General features: G+C 39.3%; 1 protein-coding gene across 3 annotated transcripts in view; it reads right to left on the bottom strand.

Moving 5' to 3' along the window:
• The window catches only part of LOC126215150 (cleavage and polyadenylation specificity factor subunit 6-like), an 81018-nt gene that overhangs the window by 2365 nt on the left and 53114 nt on the right, over nucleotides 1-25539 (bottom strand). For 2 of the 3 annotated variants that reach the window (XM_049941812.1, XM_049941811.1), the window contains 2 exons: nucleotides 11846-12075; nucleotides 557-777 (listed from right to left, as the gene is read on the bottom strand). In XM_049941812.1, the coding sequence (XP_049797769.1) occupies nucleotides 557-777; nucleotides 11846-12075 (451 nt within the window). The remainder of the gene's footprint in view (nucleotides 1-556; nucleotides 778-11845; nucleotides 12076-25539) is intronic. The other variant, XM_049941813.1, reaches the window with a different exon arrangement.

Here is a 25539-nt window from a genome sequence, read left to right as displayed (position 1 = left end):
CTTCACAAAAATGTATTCTTCCTAAGTGTGTACAATAGTGCAGTACATTGGTCCCTGCAGATACCAGCGTAACACATGATCAAGTATGTGCAGAACATAACAAATACTCTAGGGTTTGGGAAGCAACAAAGTTAACAGATTGTAACAATAAAATAGAAGTGACAACCTCTTGCCCCAGACCGTTACACAGTACAAAAATGGAATCTCTGTCCTCTAGGATTAAAAAAATACAGTACAATTCCCTTGTGTTTCCAACATATTATTACAAAAAGAGACACAAACTTCTTTATGAGAAACATGCCATGTATAGATTTCTGACACTGGACATTTTTCTGATGCTGTCATATTCACCTGGCAGAGGTAGTAAATTATCAAATGATAATTCAGTTTGTTAGTAGCTCCTCATTTGTACTTCAAATGGAGGAAATGTTGAAAGCAAATAAAATGATCTGTGTGACTAGCAGTAATGTAGCCCAACATATGACAATAACTATCACACCTTAACAGAAAATCTAAACACTTAACAGAAAGACACACCATAAAACTAAGAACTCACCTCGACCGGCGGCGCCGGCTGTGATGGTCACGAGAACCTGCCGGGGCTCCCGTCACTTTGGTGCGCTCCAACTTCAGCTTTAGTCTCCGCATCTCGTCAATCCGGTATCCGCCGGCATGAAATTCTTTCCAGTCGGACGGCAGCTCATCACCATGTCGTGAAGACCGACGGCGACTCGACCGTCGACTCTCACGTTTCCGCTCTCTCTCGCGTTCACGTTCCTTCAGATAGTTCACAAATGTACTGGATGGCTGTTACTGAATTTGAGAACCAGTTTGAAATGTATATTTTGTCTACACGGTAGCCAAACAACTGTGATTTGGCTTTAACTGCCTCAGTACAGAGAGCAGGACGATGAATATTAACTAGAGTTTTCTTCAAATTATCGATGAAAACTTATTAGCAGAGTGCAAGAGTAGGATGTGTATTAATAACATAATATGTAACACAGCTTAAACAGATTGAGAAAAGAAGAGGACAATGGAATGTTACTTTCTAGCCTGTGAAATAATTGTTCTAATACACAATCAACTGAAAAAACAAGTTTGCCAAAGGAATAAAAGCAAATTTATAAAGAAGGAACAAATAGATCACTATAGTGTATGCAAACATTAGCTTAACTTTAAATTTCTATGAGTAACATTGCATAAAAGCTGATTTAATGTTAGAGGATGTTACGTTTATTTCAAAATTTGACTTTTAACTCATATTTATATAAATGAATTAATAAAATCCATCTTGAAGCAAATATAGCTTGAAACTATTTAAGGTTCCTTATACAGCAATGAGTTCACATTGGGTTTACTTTTCATGCTGAAATATCTTTACTGGATAAAACTAGGGAAAGAAGCACGACAAAACTGCTGTCAGTCTCCTAGCCTTTTCAATCCATACCTAAAATATGACTGACCACTTGCCCATGAGGTGACAAGAGGATAATAATCGAGGAAGAAGAACATGATGTTTGATGTTCGCAGAGAGGATGAACCTTTTAGCAACAGATGAAAAAGAATTACAAAATATAATGGATGCCACTGAAACTAAAGGAAAGATTTATGCACTGAAAGTCAACACAAAGAAAACAAAAGGAGGAAATAAAAGGATAAAGACAATGCTGAATGGAGAAATATGAGAACACCTCTGAAGTTGGATATAAACCAAATGGAAGAGTAGAACAGAAATTAAAACCACAATAGCAGTGGCGAAAAGGGCATTTTATAAGGAAATAAGAAGGAATGGCTTATAAAAACAGTCTTAGAGGGGTATGTGGAAGGGAAGAGGAGGCAAGGAAGGAAGAGATTTCAAATTCTGGATGATATGATGATGACTTCAATGACAAGGTTGGATTGGGAAAGGATGGAAAGGAAATTTGTCATTAGAGCACCTAACTCACCCTGTGAAATGCCCGTAATGCGGCTAGAGAACAATTAACACATTAAAATATGCAAACCTCAGTTTTGATCTAAGGAGACCTTAAAGATTGGCAATCTTTGATTTTATTCATGTTTATCGGATCTGAAGATGAGAGCCAGGACATTAATTTCATAAAGTAGTATGATGCACTTTTTGCTATATGGAAAATATAAATAACACTTTTCAATACAGTTTTTGAATTTATTCAAAACTTCTAGAGACAGAATACATGTTTTGGTTTCAATCCAATGTTTTGTAGCTTTACACGAAATTTTAATTTATTATAAATCTCGCATTTTCATACAATTAGTAAAGAAAAATCATTTTTTTTTGTTAATTAGCAAATTAATCTCATAATAAATACTGAATTCAAATAAATGTAAAAAATGTTACATCTAGCAAGAACCAAACCAGCAACCTTGCAGTAACCAGTAACCATGCAATTACAATACCAGATCCTACACACACAGCTACAGACAGCTGTGTTAAACAGCTAGATTTTTTGTTTATATTTGATGCTCACAAGTTTTTGAAGTCAACTTTATCATGTGGTTTTGAGAGCTGCATCTTAATGCTTTACGAAATTAATTTCCAAGCACTGAACTTAAAGAATTTGAAGTAGGAAAATAATGTATGTGGGCCAGTCTGTAATGTCCTATTATTAATAATACTTTCAGTTGCTTATTTATTACCTGCACTAAAATTCAACATTTTGTTGTCGTGTGAATGTCCAGCCTGCTGTGCTCTTAAGTGCCCTGTAAACGGTCAAACATTTTGTCAAATTTAACTATGCTTGTCAAATACTTGATCGTGTACGATGTTGTTTGATGGGTTTGTCAAGCATAGATCGTGTTTGACGTGTGTACAAAAAGTTCTGATTGACAAAGTTTGACAAGATGGTGGACATTGTTTATGTCAATGTTTTGCCACACATGTTTAGTGAATAATGGTTTTATTACAATTTATCTCCCTGTATGACGAGTTTCCACAACTATGAAAACTACAATCAAGTTTAAAAACAAAATAGCACAATTACCAAAATGGTAGACAAATCACATTTTATCCAGCCGTGTATTACGCAGGAAGAGGTTATGAACAAAATCACTATTTTATGCTTAACATACAAGCAGGAGTGCAACGAAATGAAAGAAATCTAAATTCTCTAGTTCACCCTCAGACCATGCGGGCTACATTATGGTATTTTGAAGAAATTTCATTACGTGAGCAAGTACAAGAGAATAAATTTTCACATACATGTGTATTATTTTCAATGTGAGGGTGAAGTAACTCTGAACAAGTTAAACATTTCACTGTCCACCTGCAGAAAGCTGATGTGATCAGGTTCTGAGAGCAATATTTTCTGTAGCTGATTTTCATGGGTAAATCTCTCATTTTCAGCCATTATATGGACCAGCATCTTGTTTACTTCTCTGCCTTTAAATGCAATACCAAAGTCAATGTCCAGACTGCTTTGTCTGCATCTATGGCCATTCTCACTACTGTCAAAATATGAACACTAACAGTGTCTTCTTGAAAGTGGGGTTAAACTGACAAACTTTGTTTGTACATGTACAAGTTTGACACATCTGCAGCTAGACAAGGGCTCATTTGACAAACAAGTTTGTTTACAGTGGCCTTTACATGTACAGTTAATAAACTGTTAGTACTACATTACTCTGAGTGAGTAATTATCTCACCACAACAGAGATAAAAACTAATCTGTCAGTTTAACATCAAAGCAATGAGGTACTAACTTGTAAAACAACAAAAAAATTTTTATTGGAGTTCTTACAATAATAATACAAATAACCTGCAACTCAACCTTTTGTTTGTGTATCCATCTACTTTTCGGCTGTTTTAATATTTAATGGTTACTTTTACTGGTGCTAAATTTACACTTACACTCTTCTTTAAGTAATTATTTGTTGTTGTTTTCCAAAACCTGCTCCTTTGAGTGTGGAAAGAAGGTTGGAGTAACCTGAGCACCCTCTACATGAGGTTTTCAAATTCTTTGCTCTAATTAAGTAACACTAAAAATGTCAGTTTATGTAACATAACCACAAAGACACTGAAAAATCAAAGTTCATCAGTAATAAAGTAGTTCATAAAACAAAAATGAAGAAATAAATTTTAGGAATTTTGTTTTATTAATTAGTTATTTTCATTTCAATTTATTTCTAACAAAGTATTTATGAATAATGGAAAATTCAGGATGAAATAACGAGGACACCCTACCCACATTCCTCCAGAATCTCAACACCTTCTCCCCCATTTGATTCACCTGCTACTCCTCAACCCAACAATCCACCTACTTGATGTTGACCTACACCTCAAAGATGGCTACATCAGTACCTCTGTCTATATCAAACCACCATCAATACCTCCACTTTAACAGCTGTCACCTATTCCATACCAAAAAGTCCCTTCCATACAGCCTAGCCACCTGTGGTCATTGCATCTGTAGGGATCAGCAGTCAATTTTGAAATATACAAAGGGTCTTACTGAGGCCTTCACAGACCATAATTACCTTCCCAACCTTGTACAAAAACAGATCGCGCATGCCTTATCTCTTCAGTCATCACCATCTCTCAACGTCCCACCATCTGGCCACAGAGGAGCAATCCCCTTGTGATTCAGCACCATCCAAGATGGGAGCAACTGAATCACATTCTCTGCCAGGGTTTCCAGTACCTTTCTCCATGCCCTGGAATGAATAACATCCTATCCACTATCCTCCCCACACCTCCCACAGTCGTATTCTGACGCCCATTTTTGTCCATACCTGCACAAACCCTGCTCCCAACCCCTTGCCTCATGGCTCACAGCCCTGTAATAGACCTAGATGCGAGATCTGTCTCATACGTCCTCCCACCACAACCTACTCCAGTCCAGTCACATCCATCATCTATCTCATCAAAGTCAGGACTACCTGTGAAACCAGTCACGTGATCTACGAGATAAGTCGTAATCACTGTGCTTCGTTCTACGTGGGCGTGACAGCCAACAAGCAGTCTGTCCACATGAATTTCCAACAACAAATTGTGGCCAAGAAACAGCTGAACCCTCCAGTTGCTGAGCATGCTACCCAACACAACTGTCTTCATTTTAATGACTGCTTCACAGATTATTCCATCTGAATGCTTACTACCAACACCACGTTTCCTGAACTGCACAGTTAGGAACTCTCTCTGCAATTTATCCTACATTCCCGTAACCTTCCTGGCCTCCATATTTCCATCTTTGTTAGTCATTGTCCACTACACAGCCTTCTATTTGACCAACACACCCACCGTCTTTTTGCCTTCCTCCTCCACTCCCCCCCTACCCCCCCCCCCCCCCAGGTCATTTCTCTAACCTCCCGACTGCACCTAGCTGCCTCACCCACTTCCCACATCATCCCTGTACACTCACACAAGCAGCATTTTACTGCCCCCCACCCCTACTCTGTTATGCCTCCCCTCCCAGTCTCCTCTTCACCCCACCACCGCACGAACCAAATTGCTTCTCCCATCATATCCAGTTGCTCATCAACCAAATTGCTTCTCCCATCATATCCAGTTGCTCATCGTCTGCTTCGGCAGCCAGAGACAGTGGTCACACGTGTGAGCTGCGTTTGTGTGAATATGTACTTGTATGTTATCTTTTCAGAATAAGGCCTCCTGGCCGAAAACTTGTGTGTCTAGCATTCTTTTTGTTGTGCCTGCCTGTGACTTAAAATCTCCGCTATATGGTGAGCAGCAATCTATCCTTTTCATAATATTGAAAGTATTTTTTTAAGTTATGTTGTATCGTATAAAGTGCTAACTTTGGTACTGACCAGCAAACCACTCACGTTTAGTTCTGTAAAGAATCTGATCTCCCATGTATGCAACAGCTCCAAGTGTGCAAATACTTTACAAATGAGTTAATATGTTCAACCAAACAATGGAAACTTCAGGCTGAAAATTTGAGATTAACCATGTTAGTGAGAAAAATATTATTATTGTTATTTTTGTGGCTCAGATGTCTGGTGCAAGCCTTTTGATTGGTCGCCACTTCCGCAACTCTTGTGTCCTTAACCTACCTCTTTTCCAAACAGGAAAAGGGGACCTACAGTTTAATGTGGAATCCAAACCACATGTCATTTCAGGTAACTCCTCAGATCGTTGCCAGGTGAAGGCCGTGTTAGAATGCAGACTGAAAAATATGAGGTTATGACAGCATTTCAAATTTGTAGATTTGGTCAATAACTCTACGGAATACTGACAATCAAATTTTTGTTGCTCCTAGAAGCCATTAGGTATGCAACCTGCAGCTGGGACTGTGTGACCACGCACCAGATTAGCTGTTTAGCAATATAGATTCTCTAAAAAGGAAAATTCACTTGAGGAAAGTATAGAACTACAAACAGGAGGGCAAGTCAGTCACATTCCAACACCTGTGAGAGACTGTGGCCCCCTTCATCTTTGTCTCCCCTCTACCTCATTACTTGCGGCTCCCTCTCATCCTAGGATTTGTGTGACCTGTTAGTTTTTTCTTACCTTCGCCAACACATCCCTATCTCCTCCCTGAGGTACGAATGGTTCCAAAAGCTAACATTAGTTTTATTTGTGCCTATCGGCAGTACTGGTATTCCCCCCCCCCCCCTCCCTTTCTTTATCAAGAGTAATCTTTCATCGTTTTCCACAGACGTAAGTGAGGAATTATTTGCTGCAGCTGTTAAGATGATGTTTTGGATGTAATATCGAAAATTATTCTCATTCATTTTTCCAGATTTTGGCACATCGATTACAAGGTTTTTGCAACTAAAAAGTCCTCCTTTTAATGAGCCATCAACTGCACAAGCAACTTTGTCTGTCTTTCACGTGAAATGACAAAGTTCTCGCACAAAACCAGACTACCTGGCTTTGTACACAGCATTTTTGGGGTTTACTAGAAGCTCTGTCTCTACGTCAGCTAAGAATTTCTCTATAGTATTACCTATTGACAGCATCTTCTCTAAACATTTACCTGAAATAAACTTTCTAATAAATCTTTGATCCACTTCAGTAATTCATGTTCAGATTTTACAAAACGGAACCAGCTTCACAGACTGCTCAACTTTAGCCGTTTTCTCTCCCTCCTTCAGTTAACAAAAAACCTGACAGCCTTTTGTTTGATACTGAAAGCTATTATCGTGCTTGTTTTCTTTGGGTTAGGAAGGCACTGTGTTTTGATCTGGACTTTAATTAGCACGACAATCACAGTGCAAACTACAATTCGCAGTCATCAACTATTTCCTGTTCCTTCTAATGTTTCCACAGTTTCTAACGCAACGTCAGCATCATACAAATACATGTACATGAAATTAAGTAATAAATAGCACATATGTAAGTCTTCAGAAGAAATAGATGATTTCGAGTGCATACCACATTCTTCGTGTTTTCATCTTCGCCCAGTTGAAAACATTAATTGGATTTCAGATTACTGTGAACTCTCAAACCTTTGTAAAGGCAAATTCTACTAGCTAGCATATATCATGAAAACACACAGAAAATTAATTCAGTCGTACCTCCATTGTTAACACTTAGTGATACCGCAAAAAGACAACTGCTACTTATTATGGAAGGTAAAAATAAATTGCTGATTCCAGCGAACAGTTGTTAAAAAAAACATGTCTACAGAAACTGGAATTTACCTTACAAATTATGACTACATTGTTGCATGTTATCTGTTTACCAATTTGCAGTCAACAAAGGCTATGCACACATTGTGTTGCACATGCAGTCTGCTGCAGCTACTGCAGGAACGTACATTCCTTCAGCCACCTGCCAACCTATGAATTTAACAATTTTCAACTCTTTTCTTTAAAAAAAAAAAAAATACTTGCAGTGAGTATTTGCAACTAAAATTCTGTCCTTGTGTTTCTTTCAGTGTATTCTTCCTGTACAAAAAATTTCTGGTCAGGTTTCAACACATCATATTGGATAGTTCCCTTGTTAAGAGTGGCTGCTAGTTCAAAGTTTTGCAGCAAGTCTACTACTGACATGTTGTTGTTTGTACTGCTTGTTTTCATATACATTCAATATCCTTTGATGGTTCTATATGGTACAGGTACCAAGATCTTGTCAATGTTCTCAAATGTACAAGTGATTTGTAAGCAATCTCCTTTGTAGATTGGCTGCATCTTCATGGTTTCCTACAACTGAACAAAAGTCTGCCGTTGTTTTACCTACAACTGAGCCTATGTGATCAAACTATTTGACATCCCAACGAACTGTCATGCCCTGGTACTTGTAGGAGCTCACTGATTCCAATTTTGACTGACTGACATTTTAGTCATACGTTATTACTGTTCTGCAGTTTATATGTACATTTAAAATAAGTTGCCAATTTTTGTTTGAAGATCTGCATGTTTATTTGTGCGAGAAAGAAAGAACGAAAGAAAGAAGAAGAGACAGTCACAAATTTCACTTAATACCCTATGCAATTATACTTTCACTAATGAATGTTGGTTTGGTAGTCTTACGTTTCTCGTAAGTCAAGAAATACTTTAGTAATTTAATCTTCTTGCTAGTGTATGGGTCAATCATTGTGTCTTTTTGTGTCATGTTTCGTGACATCATTTGAGCCAACAATTTTTTAAAAGAATGTTAAATTATATAGAGGAAATTCAAATTATCGCATGATCCGTAATGACACATAGCAGCTTTCAGAAAGCCATAAATAAATAAAATTCTTTTATCACTTTGAGTGGCCAAAACTGTGCCGTCAGTGGCTCTTGTATGGCAAGATCTGGCAAATAGTGTGACTGAGAACACACACCACATTTGTTCCCTTAAGAGCAAACACTTGATCCATAGATCAACAATTTATGGAGCTCCAATACCAGAGCAGTATCGACATATGATGTGTTTAGATAAGCAAAAGAACATCTTCCTTCCTACTGTGCAGTTGCATTCTGAGCATTCTCAGGCATAATTTTGCTCAGGATGATCATAATATATTAATACACTTATTACTTCAGTTTACTAAATAAAAAATTAACAGACCAGTGCAGAACACTACTGCAAGGAATTCATCGTACCCAGTGTCTGAAGTTATTTAGGATACCACAAGTGCTAATAACCTTGTACAAAAACCTCTTACTTAGTACCCTGGTTACTGATGGTAACACAGCAAAAATGTTTAGGGCACTCAGCTGGAATCACAATCAGTAATTCTTTACTGTGGCCAAAAACCATCCAGTTGTGTCAAGAAACTGAATTTACAAAATAACAATTCTGCATACACAAAATTTGAACAGATGCATTTACTACTTCACTGCAGATCTACCCTGTGCAATCCATCCCCCCTTAATAACATACTCTAAATTACTACTGGTGTGTGCTCAAACGTGTATGCTATTAAATTATACATCCTTCTAATCCTACATAAAATTACCTTACAGACTGAGTAAAAGATGCAGAGAAGATTTACATAATTGTCTTTCAAAACCCTTTAATCTTAATATTGTTATTCTGCTCTTCTTTCTAAGATGGTATGAACTACGACAGTTATACAGAATCGTAAAAAGATATCTAAAAAGGTTTCCAGCACAAAGATGTACATGAAACCTGAAGTATTTTATTGTTTCATCAATGCTTTTAACTTTTCTACTGAGGTACAAAATAAGATGTCTAAGCAACTAAGAGGACTAGCCACTTACTGGCATTTGAAAGCAGAGAGCCCTCGAGAAATTGAGTACAGTGAACAGTAACGCCTTAAGCCCTTACATAAATAGAGATACAATTTCCTGGACTGCCTGTGATGTACCTTCACTCATGATTATGATGATGATGAGTCCCATACTTCTTTACAGAGCGTAGGGGAGCGACGCAGGAGACCCGCGCCGCCTTACTAGGCAAGGTCCTAGTGGAGGTGGTTTGCCATTGCCTTCCTCCGACCATAATGGGGATGAAAGATGATGATGATGATGAAGACGACAAGTGCAATTTCAGAGATTGCACATCCGTACAGTTCACAGGCCTGAGCACATCTGGGTTGACCACTTGGTGCACTCTGGTGAGCCGCCGAAGAAACAATACAATCTAAACGATTATAAACAAGTTCTCAGCCCATTTTGCAACCTCGATTACTGTTGTCCAGTCAATGTGTTCAGTGCTACGCAAAATCTCTATTTCACTGTACCTTACATGTTGCTCGATGAAGTACTATGTTCCAAAGATTGTGTTTGTTCTTGCTATAGCAGCCTGTGTAGCACATTATCATCCCCTTTCCGTTGCAATCCAAACAATGAATTTTTTTTGCTTCCATACTTGTCGATTTCCATTCCTCTTTACAAAGTGAGAAAAAAATTACATACATCCACCCTTGGTAATTATCAGAAATCTTACAATGATTCCAATATATCTATAAACATCTGAAACTAACGGCTTAAGTTCTTAACCAAAGTAATGTATGATAACTCTCAGCACAACTTTCATTTCCAAACATTTTATACGCAGCACAGAAAGAGTACATGAAGTACAAAATCAGACACAGTGAATGCATAAAAAATGTTTCTTCAGATTTTATACAGTGAAATCCCGCTTTTACACTTTTCAAGGGACTTCAAAAAATTGTGTAAAGTGCGGGAAAATATAAAATGTGGGAAATAATGTTCTAAGCTGTAAAAGTTACTTCGTAGGAACCCCTTGCATTTTCGCACTTTATGTATGGTATATTTACACAACAGGCATCAAAAGACATGCCAGGGACTTGTTTATTAAGTAATAAAGGTTCATTATCTAATGAAAACCACTGATGTAACTGGAACTGATAACTATCTGGGAAGTGGAAAGTTTACTGTTTCATAGGTCATAATCGATGGTTTTGAAAGCCTGCAGCTGTCATTCATTATTTAAATAATGAAATACTGCACTAGTTACGTATTTTTCATGCTTAGCATGAAGCATTTTGAGAATTTTTTCTCGTTGTCAAGTGCAAGTATGCAGATATGTGTTTTGTGTGGTGTTTGAATTCATATTATTCCACAGCTCTTACACTGTAGCCATCTTTGAGGTTATCAAGTACTGTGCCTCCTCCGTTTTGTGGGAAACCACATACACGCAAACTGTCACTCACTTTGTTTGTTTGCATAACATTACAAAAAATGCATAAGTAAATACTGAACTTTACAAAGGGGAATAAATTCTCGAAACATGTTTTGTTCAGCACGAAAACAATACATATCCAGTGCAGTGTTTTAACTAAAACGCAACACACAGAGAATGACAGTGTCAACTAGCACTACAAATGGCCAAACGCTGAAACACACTAAATATGGTTCAACAAAGGTGTCATGATGATCACAACAATCGCGAAACCGTGTTTGCATAATAGAGACAGTTTGGAGATGGTCGTGACTGGTCATGATATCATTATTCGAACAAACTTAGTTACTCCCATCAGCCACCATGCCACGTAGAGCTTGGCAGTGACGGGAGATATGGCACGAATTGTACCAACTTTTAGACATTTTCATGTTCAAATCCAATGAGTAGAGTGCTCTGGTGTCAAGAAACTTAACCACGTAATATTTGTAGACTGTACTGGATGGCCAATGTCATTTTTTCATCCAAAACAATTTTTTCATAGCAAAATCAGGTGCAAAATAACATTGTGGACACTGGAAATTTGACAGGAACAAAAAAATGTAAAAGGCAGGAAAACGTTAATTTAGGGAACGTAAAAGCTGGGTTATACAGTATGAGACATCAATAACCATTTCCTTCTCCTAAATTTACAATAGTTTACGCAATGGAAAATGAGTGTTAAGCTGATACAAAACTGATAACTATTAATCATTTTCAGTTTCACTGTAATTTCATGCAACTGCACAATGAAACAATATGAGGCAAAGTGATGGAGCCTACCTTTGAGCTCCGTCTCTCTTCCCGTTCAGCATGGCGACTCGATCGACTGTGCTGACGCTGACTTTTCTCCGAAGTTCGCTTCTCGTGGCTGCCTGACCCACCGTCTGCAGGAGTCTTCAGGGAGTCCTGTGCTATCAGAAGGCTGTCCACCATCGAATTAATGGCACCCTTCTGCTCCCTCGAAAGAGGTATCTGTCTGTTCAACTCTGGCTCTTTCCTTGGTTCAGCTACTGTTTCATAAAATATAATTACAAATGTAAAAAATAACAGTAACAGAATACAGTGGAATGAAATAAGCTGCACAACAAAAGAACAGCACAGTATATACACAGAAGGAAAATAATATTTTACATGGAAAAATAAACACTTTGCTACCCAAAATTAACTGTCAACAACAGAACAATACAAAGACTGATTTGTCAAACATCAGCCTCTTCCTATGATTTCTAAGCACAAAGTAAGCAATTAATTACAATAACCAGAAGAAATAACACACAAGCCTGAAAATTTTTTAATTGGGAAGACCTTTACTAATGAAATGAATTGTCACAATGACCCAGGTTCAAGGTATTCATTCCGTTTGATTCAAGCTTACTAATACACATTCTGTTCGATTCAAACTAGAAAGATTTTTATTGACAGTAATATTTTACTACAGATCTATTTTACTCTTCCACATAAATGCCATTCAAATATAGACACTTTCTGTAAGACTGCACCAGCTTCTTTAACCTCACTGTGTAGAAATCTGGCACCTGGTAACTGAACCATCCAGCCCCTTTTTCAAATGCAAGAAGAGGAAATAGTCCCTTAGTGCAAGGTCACGACTGTACAAAGTGTGCACAGAAAGTTCCCAATGAAAATCTTGAATGTTCTCTTGGATTTTGGTGGCTACATGAGGGTGTGCATTGTCATGGAGGAGGATTATGCCAGCCAAAAATTTTCCGTAGTGTCAATTTTGGATCATACATCTCAGTTTGGTTACATTTCACAGTATAAGTCAGGCATAATTGTTAACCCACGGTCCACTAAATCAATCAAAATAAAGCCCTTTTCCTCCCAAGAAACAGTACCCACAGTTTCTGATTTTAGAATGGAGATTGCTTAAACTTTTTTGACTTGGGTGAACCAATATTGGTCGCCTGTAACAATGGGGAAAAGTCTCCATTTGTCCATAGCAATGCAATGCGTTCTTTGCTCTTTGTGCTGATCAGTGAGCATTTCTGTAACCCATCTCACACACAGTTTGCAATTGCACAATCCTGTAATATGAGGTTCAAGCAACATTCTGGAATATTAGCTAGGCCACTAATCATCAATCACTGATCACTTTCAAGTTTTTGGTTCACTTTATCAACACTGTCATTGGTCCAAATACTTGGCCTGCCACTCTCCTGTTCATCGTGAAATTGTGTGTGTAACTTGAAATTCCCAACTGTTTTTTCACTTGTTTGTCACTCATTACTTCAGGTGCATACACTAGGCATAACTCATGATGGATTTCAGCAGGTGATTATCCTTTTTCCAGTAAAAATCTAATCACAATGCACATTTCACAACAGACAGGATCTACAATTGTCTCGGCCATCGTGATATTCTCTCACAGATTGGTAAACGACTACTGAATCAAACCAAAACCACAGTAGCTTCCTAAGAGTCAGTAGACAGTGCTGCGTATGTGGAACTTCATTCAGGCCAAGCAACATTTAAATACTGGTCAGCGGAACTTAGTTTTGAAATACGCCTTGTATTACAATATTTGAAAACTACAACAGTAATGACTAAATGTTGATCACATGTGTGGAAAGTATGGAGGTTTAAGAACACATACATCATGTTGTATCTGAGCAAGTGATCATAAACTTTTAACACAACCTAACCATAGGTCTGTAATAACACTACCTGCGATGGGCAGGAACTGGGGAACAACGTTTTGGGTTTGAGTGTCTATCCGGGACAGTTTTAACCTGGCCAGACATTTGAAAACAGTGCACACTCCACTGCTAAGTGTAAATTCTTTCTGGAATCAATCTCCACATCATCAGCTCTCTCAGGAGTGCTAGTCACACTAAGCATGCTGAAAAATTTCTGACATATGGAAGCCAGGAGAGAGGTACTTGCCCTATATAAAAGAAACAGAATGGAAACATGAAAAAATGTGCCGAAAATATTCTCAGAGAACACCAATGAGGTCTCTGGCTAAATAGGGGCACTTCTGACCAGTTTGTTTGTTGACAGACAAATAATGGAAAACTTTTATGGATAAGACATAGACCTTCACTTCCTGTGTCGAGCTTAAGCAAGGTTTTGTTACTGTTAACAAGACAGCATTGTATGAAGCACTAAGAGAATGAAGAATCTATGACAAGCTAAGAAGGTTAGTCAAGTTGACAATGAAAGACACAGAGGCAAATGTAAAGGTGAACAGCAAAATGACCAGAAGCTCAACTTTTCAGATGGAGTGGAACAGGTTGATAGTCCATCTGCAGTCCTCTTTAATTTACCACCGCAAAGTCAGATACAAAAAAATTAACAAGAGAGGTACAAAGGTGATGAAATCCCGTCAGTTACATGCATAAGCACATCCCGCCACTGTGGAGAGAGATGTACAAAAAAATTGAAGCCGAAGGAGCAAAAATGTGATTTACTGTACACGAAAACAAGACAAAATACACAGCACTGGTCAATCCTAAGGCTAGAAAAACACCACACGACCTGAAGGCCAGTCAGCTGATTCCATTATCTACACCTGCATGCATACTCTGCGAATCACACTTGAATGCCTGGCAGAGGGTTCATCGAACTACCTTCACAATAATTCTCTATTATTCCAATACCGAACAATACTTTCCGTGCAAGCTCCGATTTCCATTATTTTATTAGGATGATCCTTTCTCCCTATGTAGGTCGGTGTCAACAAAATATTTTCACATTTGGAGGAGAAAGCTGGTGATTGAAATTTCGTGACAAGATTCCGCCACAACGACAATGCCTCCATTTTAACGATGTCCACCCAAAATCCTGCATTGTGTCAGTGACACTCTCTCCCCTATTTTGCGATAATACAAAACATGCTGCTCTTCTTTGAACTTTTTCAATATAGTCCATTAATCCTATCTGGTAAGGGTCCCAAACCATGCAGCAGTACTCCAGAAGAGGTAAGACAAGCATATTGTAGGCAGTCTCATCAGTAGATCAGGTTTATTCTTTCTTCTAATTTCCAAATCCTCCCACTCTACTAGAAGCCTCAGACAATACTGTTAAGATGAAAGTGATTATGGAATGCGAGAATACAGAGGAGAATTAGTTGCAGTTGAAAACTGTTACACTTGTGCACAAGTTGGCAGCAAGCAGAAGAGAGCATACTGACCAGCTACTATACTTTTAGCTTAACAGAACCAGAAATCCAAAGAGAATCACCAGGCCAATTCAAAAGTTCTCTTTCTACAGTTCTGTAAAACACTACACCAGTCACAACACAGCCCCAATGTGACTGCTGTTCTCTCGGGACGAGTTGGTTTTGATGTTCATAAGCAGCTGGAAATCACAATGACTGCTGTCAAATGGCTGGAAGCTGCAAAGAATATGTATGCTGGGAGAGCTCCTGAGTGTCATGTACCAGAGGTACTGAATCTTCCCCAAGTACTATCCTTTCCCATGGATCCTGTCTCATCTACAGGAAGTGCAGGATATACCACTACACATTTACTTGACTGTGAGCAGTGTGTCAGTAGTAGGTCTAGGTGTCCTGCACAGGGAGACAGTGCCCAGGTAGCAATCAGGATCTTAAATTGATCCCCCCGCAGCCTGATATTAATTGGCAGCACTTCAAACATCCAGTGAACATTGGTACCCGCCAAGGAAATGGCATACATGTTCAAACAAACAATGCCTGAATCTGGGCACTGCGTTCATGCTCGGATCATTCCACTGACTCACAGACAGCGATGAGAAGACCAGTCTTGCTCACGGGGCTTCAATGAAATTCACTTTCTGCAGCATTGACCACAGGTCTGATTGTAGCCTCCTGGTTCAGAGACGGGCGGAAGGACTGGAAGACAGACTTTCTGCAACAAGTTAAGACTGCAACTTCCTGGACTTGTGCCATAGGTTTGAAACCTGTGTGGTCCCCCTAAATGGGTCATGCGTGCACTACATGTCAGAGGTTGCTATCTAGTTAGCTACCTGGCTGGTTTAGTGGGGGTACACACAGTGTTTTTGTAGGTTATGCAACTCTGCATCCAGTACAAATAACAAAAGCTCTAGGGGATGCAAAGTTTCAGTATAAGAGCAAGAGAAATGCCTCTCCAGGTGACAAAAAGATAGCCTAATGGTAAAAAGAGATGGTGTATTTGTCGCAGCCCCCCCCCTCCCCCATGAACCATGGACCTTGCCGTTGGTGGGGAGGCTTGCATGCCACAGCGATACAGATGGCTGTACCGTAGGTGCAACCACAACAGAGGGGCATTTGTTGAGAGGCCAGACGAATGTGTGGATCCTGAAGAGGGGCAGCAGCATTTTCAGTAGTTGCAGGGGCCAACAGTCTGGATGATTGACTGATCTGGCCTTGTAACACTAACCAAAACGGCCTTGCTGTGCTGGTACTGCGAACGGCTGAAAGCAACGGGAAACTACAGCTGTAATTTTTCCCATGGTCATGCAGCTTTACGGTATGGTTAAATGATGATGGCGTCCTCTTGGGTAAAATATTCTGGAGGTAAAATAGTCCCCCCATTCAGATCTCCGGGCGGGGACTACTCAAGAAGATGCAGTTATCAGGAGAAAGAAAACTGGCGTTCTATGGATCGGAGCGTGGAATGTCAGATCCCTTCATCAGGCAGGTAGGTTAGAAAATTTAAAAAGGGAAATGGATAGGTTACAGTTAGATATAGTGGGAATTACTGAAGTTCGGTGGCAGGAGGAACAAGACTTTTGGTCAAGTGAATATAGGGTTATAAATACACAATCAAATAGGGGTAATGCAGGAGTAGGTTTAATAATGAATAAAAAAATAATAAGAGTGCGGGTCAGCTACTACGAACAGGATACTGAACACATTATTGTGGCCAAGATAGACACAAAGCCCATGCCTACTACAGTAGTACAAATTTATATGCCAACTAGCTCTGCAGGTGATGAAGAAATTGATGAAATGTATGATGAGATAAAAGAAATTATTCAGGTAGTGAAGGGAGATGAAAATTTAATAGTCATGGGTGACTGGAATTCGTCAGTAGGAAAAGGGAGAGAAGGAAACATAGTAGGTGAATATGGATTGGAGGTAAGAACTGAAAGAGGAAACTGCCTGGCAGAATTTCGCACAGAGCATAACTTAATCATAGCTAACACTTGGTTCAAGAATCATAAAAGAAGGTTGTATACATGGAAGAATCCTGGAGATACTAGAAGGTATCAGATAGATTATATAATGGTAAGACAGAGATTTAGGAACCAGGTTTTAAATTTTAAGAGATTTCCAGGGGCAGTTGTGGACTGACCACAATCTATTGGTTATGAACTGTAGATTAAAACTGAAGAAACTGCAAAAAAGTGGGAATTTAAGGAGATGGGACCTGGATAACCTGACTAAACCAGAGGTTGTACAGAGTTTCAGGGAACAATTGACAGGAATGGGGGAAAGAAATACAGTAGAAGAAGAATGGGTAGCTCTGAGATATGAAGTAGTGAAGGCAGCAGAGGATCAAGTAGGTAAAAAGATGAGGGCTAGTAGAAATCTTTGGGTAACAAAAGAAACATTGAATTTAATTTACGAAAGTAGAAAATATAAAAATGCAGTAAATGAAGCAGGCAAAAAGGAATACAAACGTCTCAAAAATGCGATCGACAGGAAGTGCAAAATGGCTAAGCAGGGATGGCTAGAGGACAAATGTAAGGATGTAGAGGCTTATCTCACTAGGGGCAAGATAGATACTGCCTACAAGAAAATTAAAGAGACCTTTGGAGAAAAGAGAACCACTTGTATGAGTATCAAGAGCTCATATGAAAACCCAGTTCTAAGCAAAGAAGGGAAAGCAGAAAGGTGGAAGGAGTATATAGAGGGTCTATACAAGGGCGATATACTTGAGGACAATATTATGGAAATGGAAGAGGACATAGATGAAGATGAAATGGGAGATATGATACTGCGTGAAGAGTTTGACAGAGCACTGAAAGACCTGAGTCGAAACAAGGCCCCCGGAGTAGACAACATTCCATTAGAACTACTGACAAAACTCTACCATCTGGTGAGCAAGATGTATGAGACAGGCGAAATACCCTCAGACTTCAAGCAGAATATAGTAATTCCAATCCCAAAGAAAGCAGGTGTTGACAGATGTGAAAATTACCAAACTATCTGTTTAATAAGTCACGGCTTCAAAATACTAACGCGAATTCTGTACAGACGAATGGAAAAACTGGTAGAAGCCGACCAAGGGGAAGATCAGTTTGGATTCCATAGAAATGTTGGAACATGTGAGGCAATACTGACCTTATGACTTATCTTAGAAGAAAGATTAAGGAAAGGCAAACCTACATTTCTAGCATTTGTAGACTTAGAGAAAGCTTTTGACAATGTTGACTGGAATACTGTCTTTCAAATTCTAAAGGTGGCAGGGGTAAAATACAAGGAGCAAAAGGCTATTTACAATTTGTACAGAAACCAGATGGCAGTTATGAGTCATGGGGGGACAAAAGGGAAGCAGTGGTTGGGAAGGGAGTGAAACAGGGTTGTAGCCTCTCCCCGATGTTATTCGATCTGTATATTGAGCAAGCAGTAAAGGAAACAAAAGAAAAATTTGAAGAAGAAATAAAAACTTTGAGGTTTGCCGATAACATTGTAATTCTGTCAAGAGACAGCAAAAGACTTGGAAGAGCAGTTGAATGGAATGGACAGTGTCTTGAAAGGAGGTTGTAAGATGAACATCAACAAAAGCAAAACAAGGATAATGGAATGTAGTCAAATTAAGTCAGGTGAAGCCGAGGGAATTAGATTAGGAAATGATACACTTAAAGTAGTAAAGGAGTTTTGCTATTTGGGGAGCAAAATAACTGATGACAGTCGAAGTAGAGAGGATATAAAATGTAGACTGGCAATGGCAAGGAAAGCATTTCTGAAGAAGAGAAATTTGTTAACATCGAGTATAGATTTAAGTGTCAGGAAGTGGTTTCTGAAAGTATTTGTATGGAGTGTAGCCATGTGTGGAAGTGAAACATGGACGATAAATAGTTTGGACAAGAAGAGAATAGAAGCTTTCGAAATGTGGTGCTACAGAAGAATGCTGAAGATTAGATGGGTAGATCACGTAACTAATGAGGTATTGAATAGAATTGGGGAGAAAAGGAGTTTATGGCACAACTTGACAAGAAGAAGGGACCGGTTGGTAGGACATGTTCTGAGGCACCAAGGGATCACAAATTTAGCATTGGAGGGTAAAAATCGTAGAGGAAGACCAAGAGATGAATACACTAAGCAGATTCAGAAGGTTGTAGGCTACAGTAAGTACTGGGAGGTGAAGAAGCTTGCACAGGATAGAGTAGCATGGAGAGCTGCATCAAACCAGCCTCAGGACTGAAGACGACGACGACGACGACGACGACGACGACGACGACGACACACACACACACACACACACACACACACACACACACACACACACACACAAGACAATTAAATACAGCAAGGCAGACATTAAAACTGCATGCCATACTGTTATTAAGGGTGGTCATAAACTCACAATCAAATCCTTCTACTGATCACCAGACTCACCTCCAGATATAACCAAAAATTCAGAAAAACCTAAGTTCACTAGTACATTAGTTCCCCCAATCATAGTGCCATTATTGAAGGAGACTTTACTCAAACTATCATGAACTGGGGAACTACGGTTTTGTAAGTGGTGGGAGTGACAAGACATTCCTTGAAACTTTTCTGGTTGTTTTCTCTGAAAACTACCTACAACTGATTTTTCAGTACCCCTCTCATGGCTGAAATACACTGTCTAGTCACATTAATGTGTCTACGGGCTATGTTCAACTTCACAGTGCAATAACCACTCAACAGTTGGTAGGTGACAGTGCTAGTAGTGGTGGTTATATATAACAAGTCAGGAGGACATAGTTAACAGTGCAGTCATCGTTGTTATGCAGAAACAGAGCAATTTATCTGATGTCCAAAAGGACATCATCATTGAAAACATTTCCGAAACAGCAAAGTTCGTTAACTGTTCTGTGCCGCAACAGTTAAAAGTATACTGTGCACAGCAAAACAGTGCTATCCAAAATGGGTGTCGAGGCAACTGTGGTGCACCATGGGCCACAGATGACACGGGTGAACAATGGCTGAGAACGTGTGCAGACAAGTAGATGTGCAACTATTGAGCAACTGACCACCTTGATGACCTAAGGGGCTACCAACAATGTCTCCTCAATGACTGTTCAGCAAATAACTGAATATGGGCTTGGGCTTCCCCTGAAGGTTCCGGGTCCATACATCCATGCTGACGGCTAGTCGTCAGTGACAAAGCGTGGAATTTACGGTCTGAAAGCAAACACCCTGCAACAATCATCAGAAACGTGCAGGTCAGAGGAGGGAGTGTCATGGTCTTGAGAATGTTTCATGGCATCCCATGGGTAATCTTGTCATTATGGAATGCACAACAAATCAACACAAGCACACATCTATCCTTGGGGATCATGTCCAACCCTATATGCAGTTTGTTTTTCCTTAGCATGATGGTATCTACCAGCAGGACAATGCAATGAGTTGCACAGTTCGCAGCGTACGTGTGTGGTTTGAAGAGCACCAGGATGAGTTTACCATAATCTTTGTGGAGCCATTTCGACCAGGGTGTATGCACCATGGATTCTCAACCAAGAAACATAGTGCAGCTGGCTGTCACTGGAGTCGGCATGGCGCCACAGCCCTGTCAATACCTTCCAGAACCTCACAGACACTCTTCCTGCATATCTCACAATGGTTCACACCAGAAAAGGTGGTCATTCAAGCTTTTGACAGGTGGTCACATCAGTGTGACTGGATAGTGTATATTGGATCTAAAAGCAACAAACAGACCTGATCTGTGAGTTTGACCACACTGAAACTGGTATCACTGATGTTAATACAGCTGTAGCAACAGTGAATACTGAAGTACAAAGTGCAAACAGAACAAGTAGAAGGATTTATATTTTCAGTAACCAGGTAAAGAGGAAGCAATGTCATACCTCAATAAGTAACTCTGAAACTTTTAGCTCTGGAGAGCAGAATTACTGTATAATAGGTGGAAAACAAGGCATAGTGGTGGAAGTATGGAGATCTGAATGAAACTCATTTGGCTGTCAAGAGAAACATGTGTAAAGCCTTCAAGGACAACTGTAGCAGAATATTATAGAAGGATCTCTCACAAAATCCAAATAAATTCTGGTCATATGTAAAAGTTGTTAGTGGTACCAAAGTTAATATTAAGTCACTCATGGACTAGACAGGAACTCAACCAGCAACACCAGAATTGCTGAACACTGTTTTCGAATGTCCCTTTACAAATGAAAATCAGGGTGGTACTGCCCCAATGTAATTCTCACATCACTGCAAAGATGTGCAAAACAGATTTTCAAGTCGATGGTCTCGAGAAACATCTGAAATTACTAAAATTGTACAAAGCTCCAGGTTCGATGGAATCCCTACAGATTCTGTACTGGATTTGCTGCTGAATTACCTGTCTTTTAACTATATTTGAATAAAAAATAATTAAAAAATAAAACATTAAAAAAAATTAGAAAACTGACTGGTAGGTTGAAGAAAGCACAGGTCACACCTGACTACAGAAGCGATCCACAAAACTACCATCCAATATCCTTGACATCCAATTGTAGAGCCTTAAATCACATTCTGACTTTCAACTTGTCATCCATGACAAGTAGTACAGAGTCTGAAAACATCAATCACATGAACTCAACTTGTGCTTTACTGGTGCGGAATCAAGCCAGTCAGATTACGGAAGTATTTCTCAACTTCTGAAATGCATTCGAGTCCATTCTCCATCTAAGCTTATTGTCAAAAATATTATTGTTTGGGGTACGACAATTTGTGATACAACTGGGGATTTTTTGGTAGGGAGGATGCAGCATATTATCTTCGACTGAGAGACTTGACGGATGTAAAAGTAACTTTGAGTGGGGGCCAAGTGAAATGTGTTTAGACCCTTGCTGTTTATGTTGTATATTAATGACATTGCAGAAAATAGTAATAGTAACCTCAAACATTTGAGGATGATGTGGTTATCTGTACTGAAGTACTGTCTGATGAAAGTTGCACCAATATTCAGTCAGATTGTTATAATATTTCAAAGTGGTGCAAAGACAGGCAACTTCTTTTAAATGTTCAAAACTGTGCACTTCATAAAATGGCAGAGATAGTATCTTATGACAACAGTATCAAAAAGAGACAGTTTGAATCTGTCAACTCTTACAAATACCTGGGTGTAACAATTTATAGGGATATGAAATGGAATTATCACGTAAGTTCAGTCAGTCATAGGTAAAGCAGGTGTCAAGACTTCAATTTATTGGTAAAATATTATGGAAATTCAATCAATCTACAAAGAAGATTCCTTACAAATAAATGATGTGATACTAGAATAGTGCTCTGGTGTGTGAAACTCATACCAAACAGGACTAACACAAGATACTGAATGTCAACAGATAAGAGCAGTACAAATAGTCACAGGTTTGTTTGACCCGTGGAGACCGACACAGATGCCAAAGAAATTGAATTGACAGACTCTTCATGATAGACAGAAAACTATTCCAAGAAAGCCTACTTACAAAGTTTCAAGAATAGGCTTTAAATTTTGACTCTATGAATATCCACAATGAGGCCTCTTTCAAACTATCTCACTCTCTCAGGTGCCGATAATACTGTCGTAAACAAGGAACTGGCATCTGCCCTTCACGATGATCACTCAACATCTGATGCTGTTCACCTCCTTATATACCCTACCAGGCCAGGTAACACCACCAAACGCAAACTACACTAGTGCACTCTGGTAGCTGCTCTACTTAATACAGATAATTGCGACTCCATTTACATACCCAACAATGGTGCATGCATGTGAGAGGTTACACTGACATCTGATCAAGTCTTCTGGGTGCTTCACTTTCTCGGTAGGCAGTGTATATACCAGAGTAGAGCTCAGGAATGCGTGAAGCAAATTTCAGCCGAATGTGGTACATACATGACTCACTATCTTGAAAACTTATGTTGGAGAAGACACCTCCAACATCCTGACAATCCAGATGAGGAAGAGAAGGGAGCAACACATAAAGGAGACAAACATTTGATGTTGGATTCAGTGTTTTTGGGATCGTTAGCCTGACTGACGACAACTTTTTTGGAAACAATAGTTCCACTTTTTTACTTTGTTATTATTTTATTTGTATTTCATTTCAGGGTCGTAGCCCCATTCTCTAATGTTCAACTGTTCCAACCTAACAGCTTGGCCATGTACATGAATAAGTACTAGGGAACGGGGCTGTGACTCTGATACTAGCTGGGTGGGGCAAGCGGAGAGTGGAAGGTAGGGGGGGGGGGGGGGGGGGGCCGGCGGCGAAGGGTAGCTGTAGGCTTTATGTTTGCAAACCAAATACTGCATCGGCTACAGCCACACAAATAAAACTCTCCTTAGAAAATGGCCCATGTTTGAAAATATAATTGAATGAATAAAAAAATAACCCCACATGCGGTGGCAAGAAGAAAACACACACTAAAGTTATGAAAATATGCAAGCTTTTGGAGGCCAGTGGCTCCTCCTCTTTCAGAAGTGCTGAAGGGATGAAGGTAAAGGACTGGTAAGGTTTAGAAACTGTTAAAGAAAAGTCGCCCAAAACCATGGGGCAGGGCAGACTTACCAGACGTAATGAGAAGGAAAGACACTGTGTCGGGGACTGCAGTTAAAGATAGAAGATAGGGGATTAAGCACAACAGATATCACTGACAAAACATTGCGGAAGAGCTAATTACAGAAGAAAGCTGAGTGTATTACATGTGGAAGAGAGGTGAGGTGAGGTGCAGGAAAAAATAAATAGAAAACTAAAGGGAGAGAAGATAAGGAATAATTACTGAAAATAAATTATAAGATTCAAGAAATTAATTTAAATTTAGATCAGGTTGGTGGCAACACGCTGCATCAGTTTCCACTTGTGGAGTTCTGAGAAATTGGTGTTGGAGAGGAAAAGGGATCACGATGGCACATTCAGTGAAAAAGGCACCGAGGTCATGACTGTCATGCTGTAAAGCACGCTCTGCAACATGATATTGTGTGTTACCAGTATACATCCTCTAACTATGCCCACTCATCTTCCAACAGCTTACCACCAACATAGCCTATATTTACACTTATTTCTTTAGTCTCAGCATTTCATCTCAGTAATTATTCCTTTCGTCGTACCCTTTCAGTGTTCTATGTCTTATTTTCTAACTTTATCTCCCTCTCCTCCTCCCCCCCCCCCCCCACACCAACTCACCATTCTTCAATCTATAATACACTTAGCTTTGTCAGTAATCTCTTTCTAACTTATTACCTTATCTTCTACCTGCATGATGCAGTCCTCAGTCAGTCAGTCAGTCTTTCCTTCTCATCCCATCTGGTAAGACTCCCCTGGCCTGGGTTTTAGGCAACTTTTCCATAACTATCAACAATTCCTAAATCTTGCCAGTCCGCTTTCTTCATTCCTCTTTCTTCCTCTTCAACCACTCTTCTAGAAGAAGATGCCACTAGCTCCAAAATCTTGCACATATCCATAACTACCGTATTTACTCGAATCTAAGCCGCACTTTTTTTCCGGTTTTTGTAATCCAAAAAACCACCTGCAGCTTAGAATCGAGTGCAACGGAATCGGAAGTTCTGAAAAATGTTGGTAGGTGCCGCCACAACTAACTTCTGCCATCGAATATATGTAGCGCTACACAGGCATTCTTTGTAGGCACAAAGATAAATACTGGCGCCAAAACCTCTACGTCAGTAAATAAATTTTTAAAAAAAGGTGGAAGACGAGCTTTTTTTCTCCACCCCGAGTTTCAACCACTGCATTTTCATACATTATCCAACGAAGCAAATACAAATTCCGTACTGTTCATCTTCGAATGTAGCAGAATTTCAATGTACTACGAAAATCCGACTGGCAAGACTGTTAAGGATGTTTGTCAATATGGCCAACTCTACGTTCTGAATTTTTTCCTACCTGTGAGAAGAGATGGTTGCTAATAGGAACCTGATGAAATATGAATCACATGCAGCATTCTCTTCACCATAAGAATAATACTAAAATAAACATTTTGCCATATATTCTTTCATGTTTGCTGCTATCTCATTTAAATCCTGTCTGCCTAATAAACTACGAAACTAGAGTGAGACAACAGCAAATGCGGAAGAATATACATATCGTGTCATGTTTATATTCGTATTATTCTTATGCCTAATAGTGATACAGTCAGAAATGAAGCACGGCAACTGACTAGATTTTGAAATCCAAGATGACTAATTTCTGTGCAGAATTTGATGTACTAAAGAAGCGGCCGCAAAGATTTTCAAACGGAGAAAAATTTTCGCCTAACTCTCGTTCAGAACATGTTCTATCATACGCAGTCTATTATTTGGTTCTTGTTGATCATTATCAAAGAAAGCAGCAGTGTAAGTAAC

Source organism: Schistocerca nitens, chromosome 12 (genome assembly GCF_023898315.1).
Source record: "Schistocerca nitens isolate TAMUIC-IGC-003100 chromosome 12, iqSchNite1.1, whole genome shotgun sequence".
In the NCBI taxonomy this organism is placed as follows: Eukaryota; Metazoa; Arthropoda; class Insecta; order Orthoptera; family Acrididae; genus Schistocerca; species Schistocerca nitens.
Note: the sequence above shows the minus strand (reverse complement) of the source record. Positions and strands in the feature narration are given on the sequence as shown.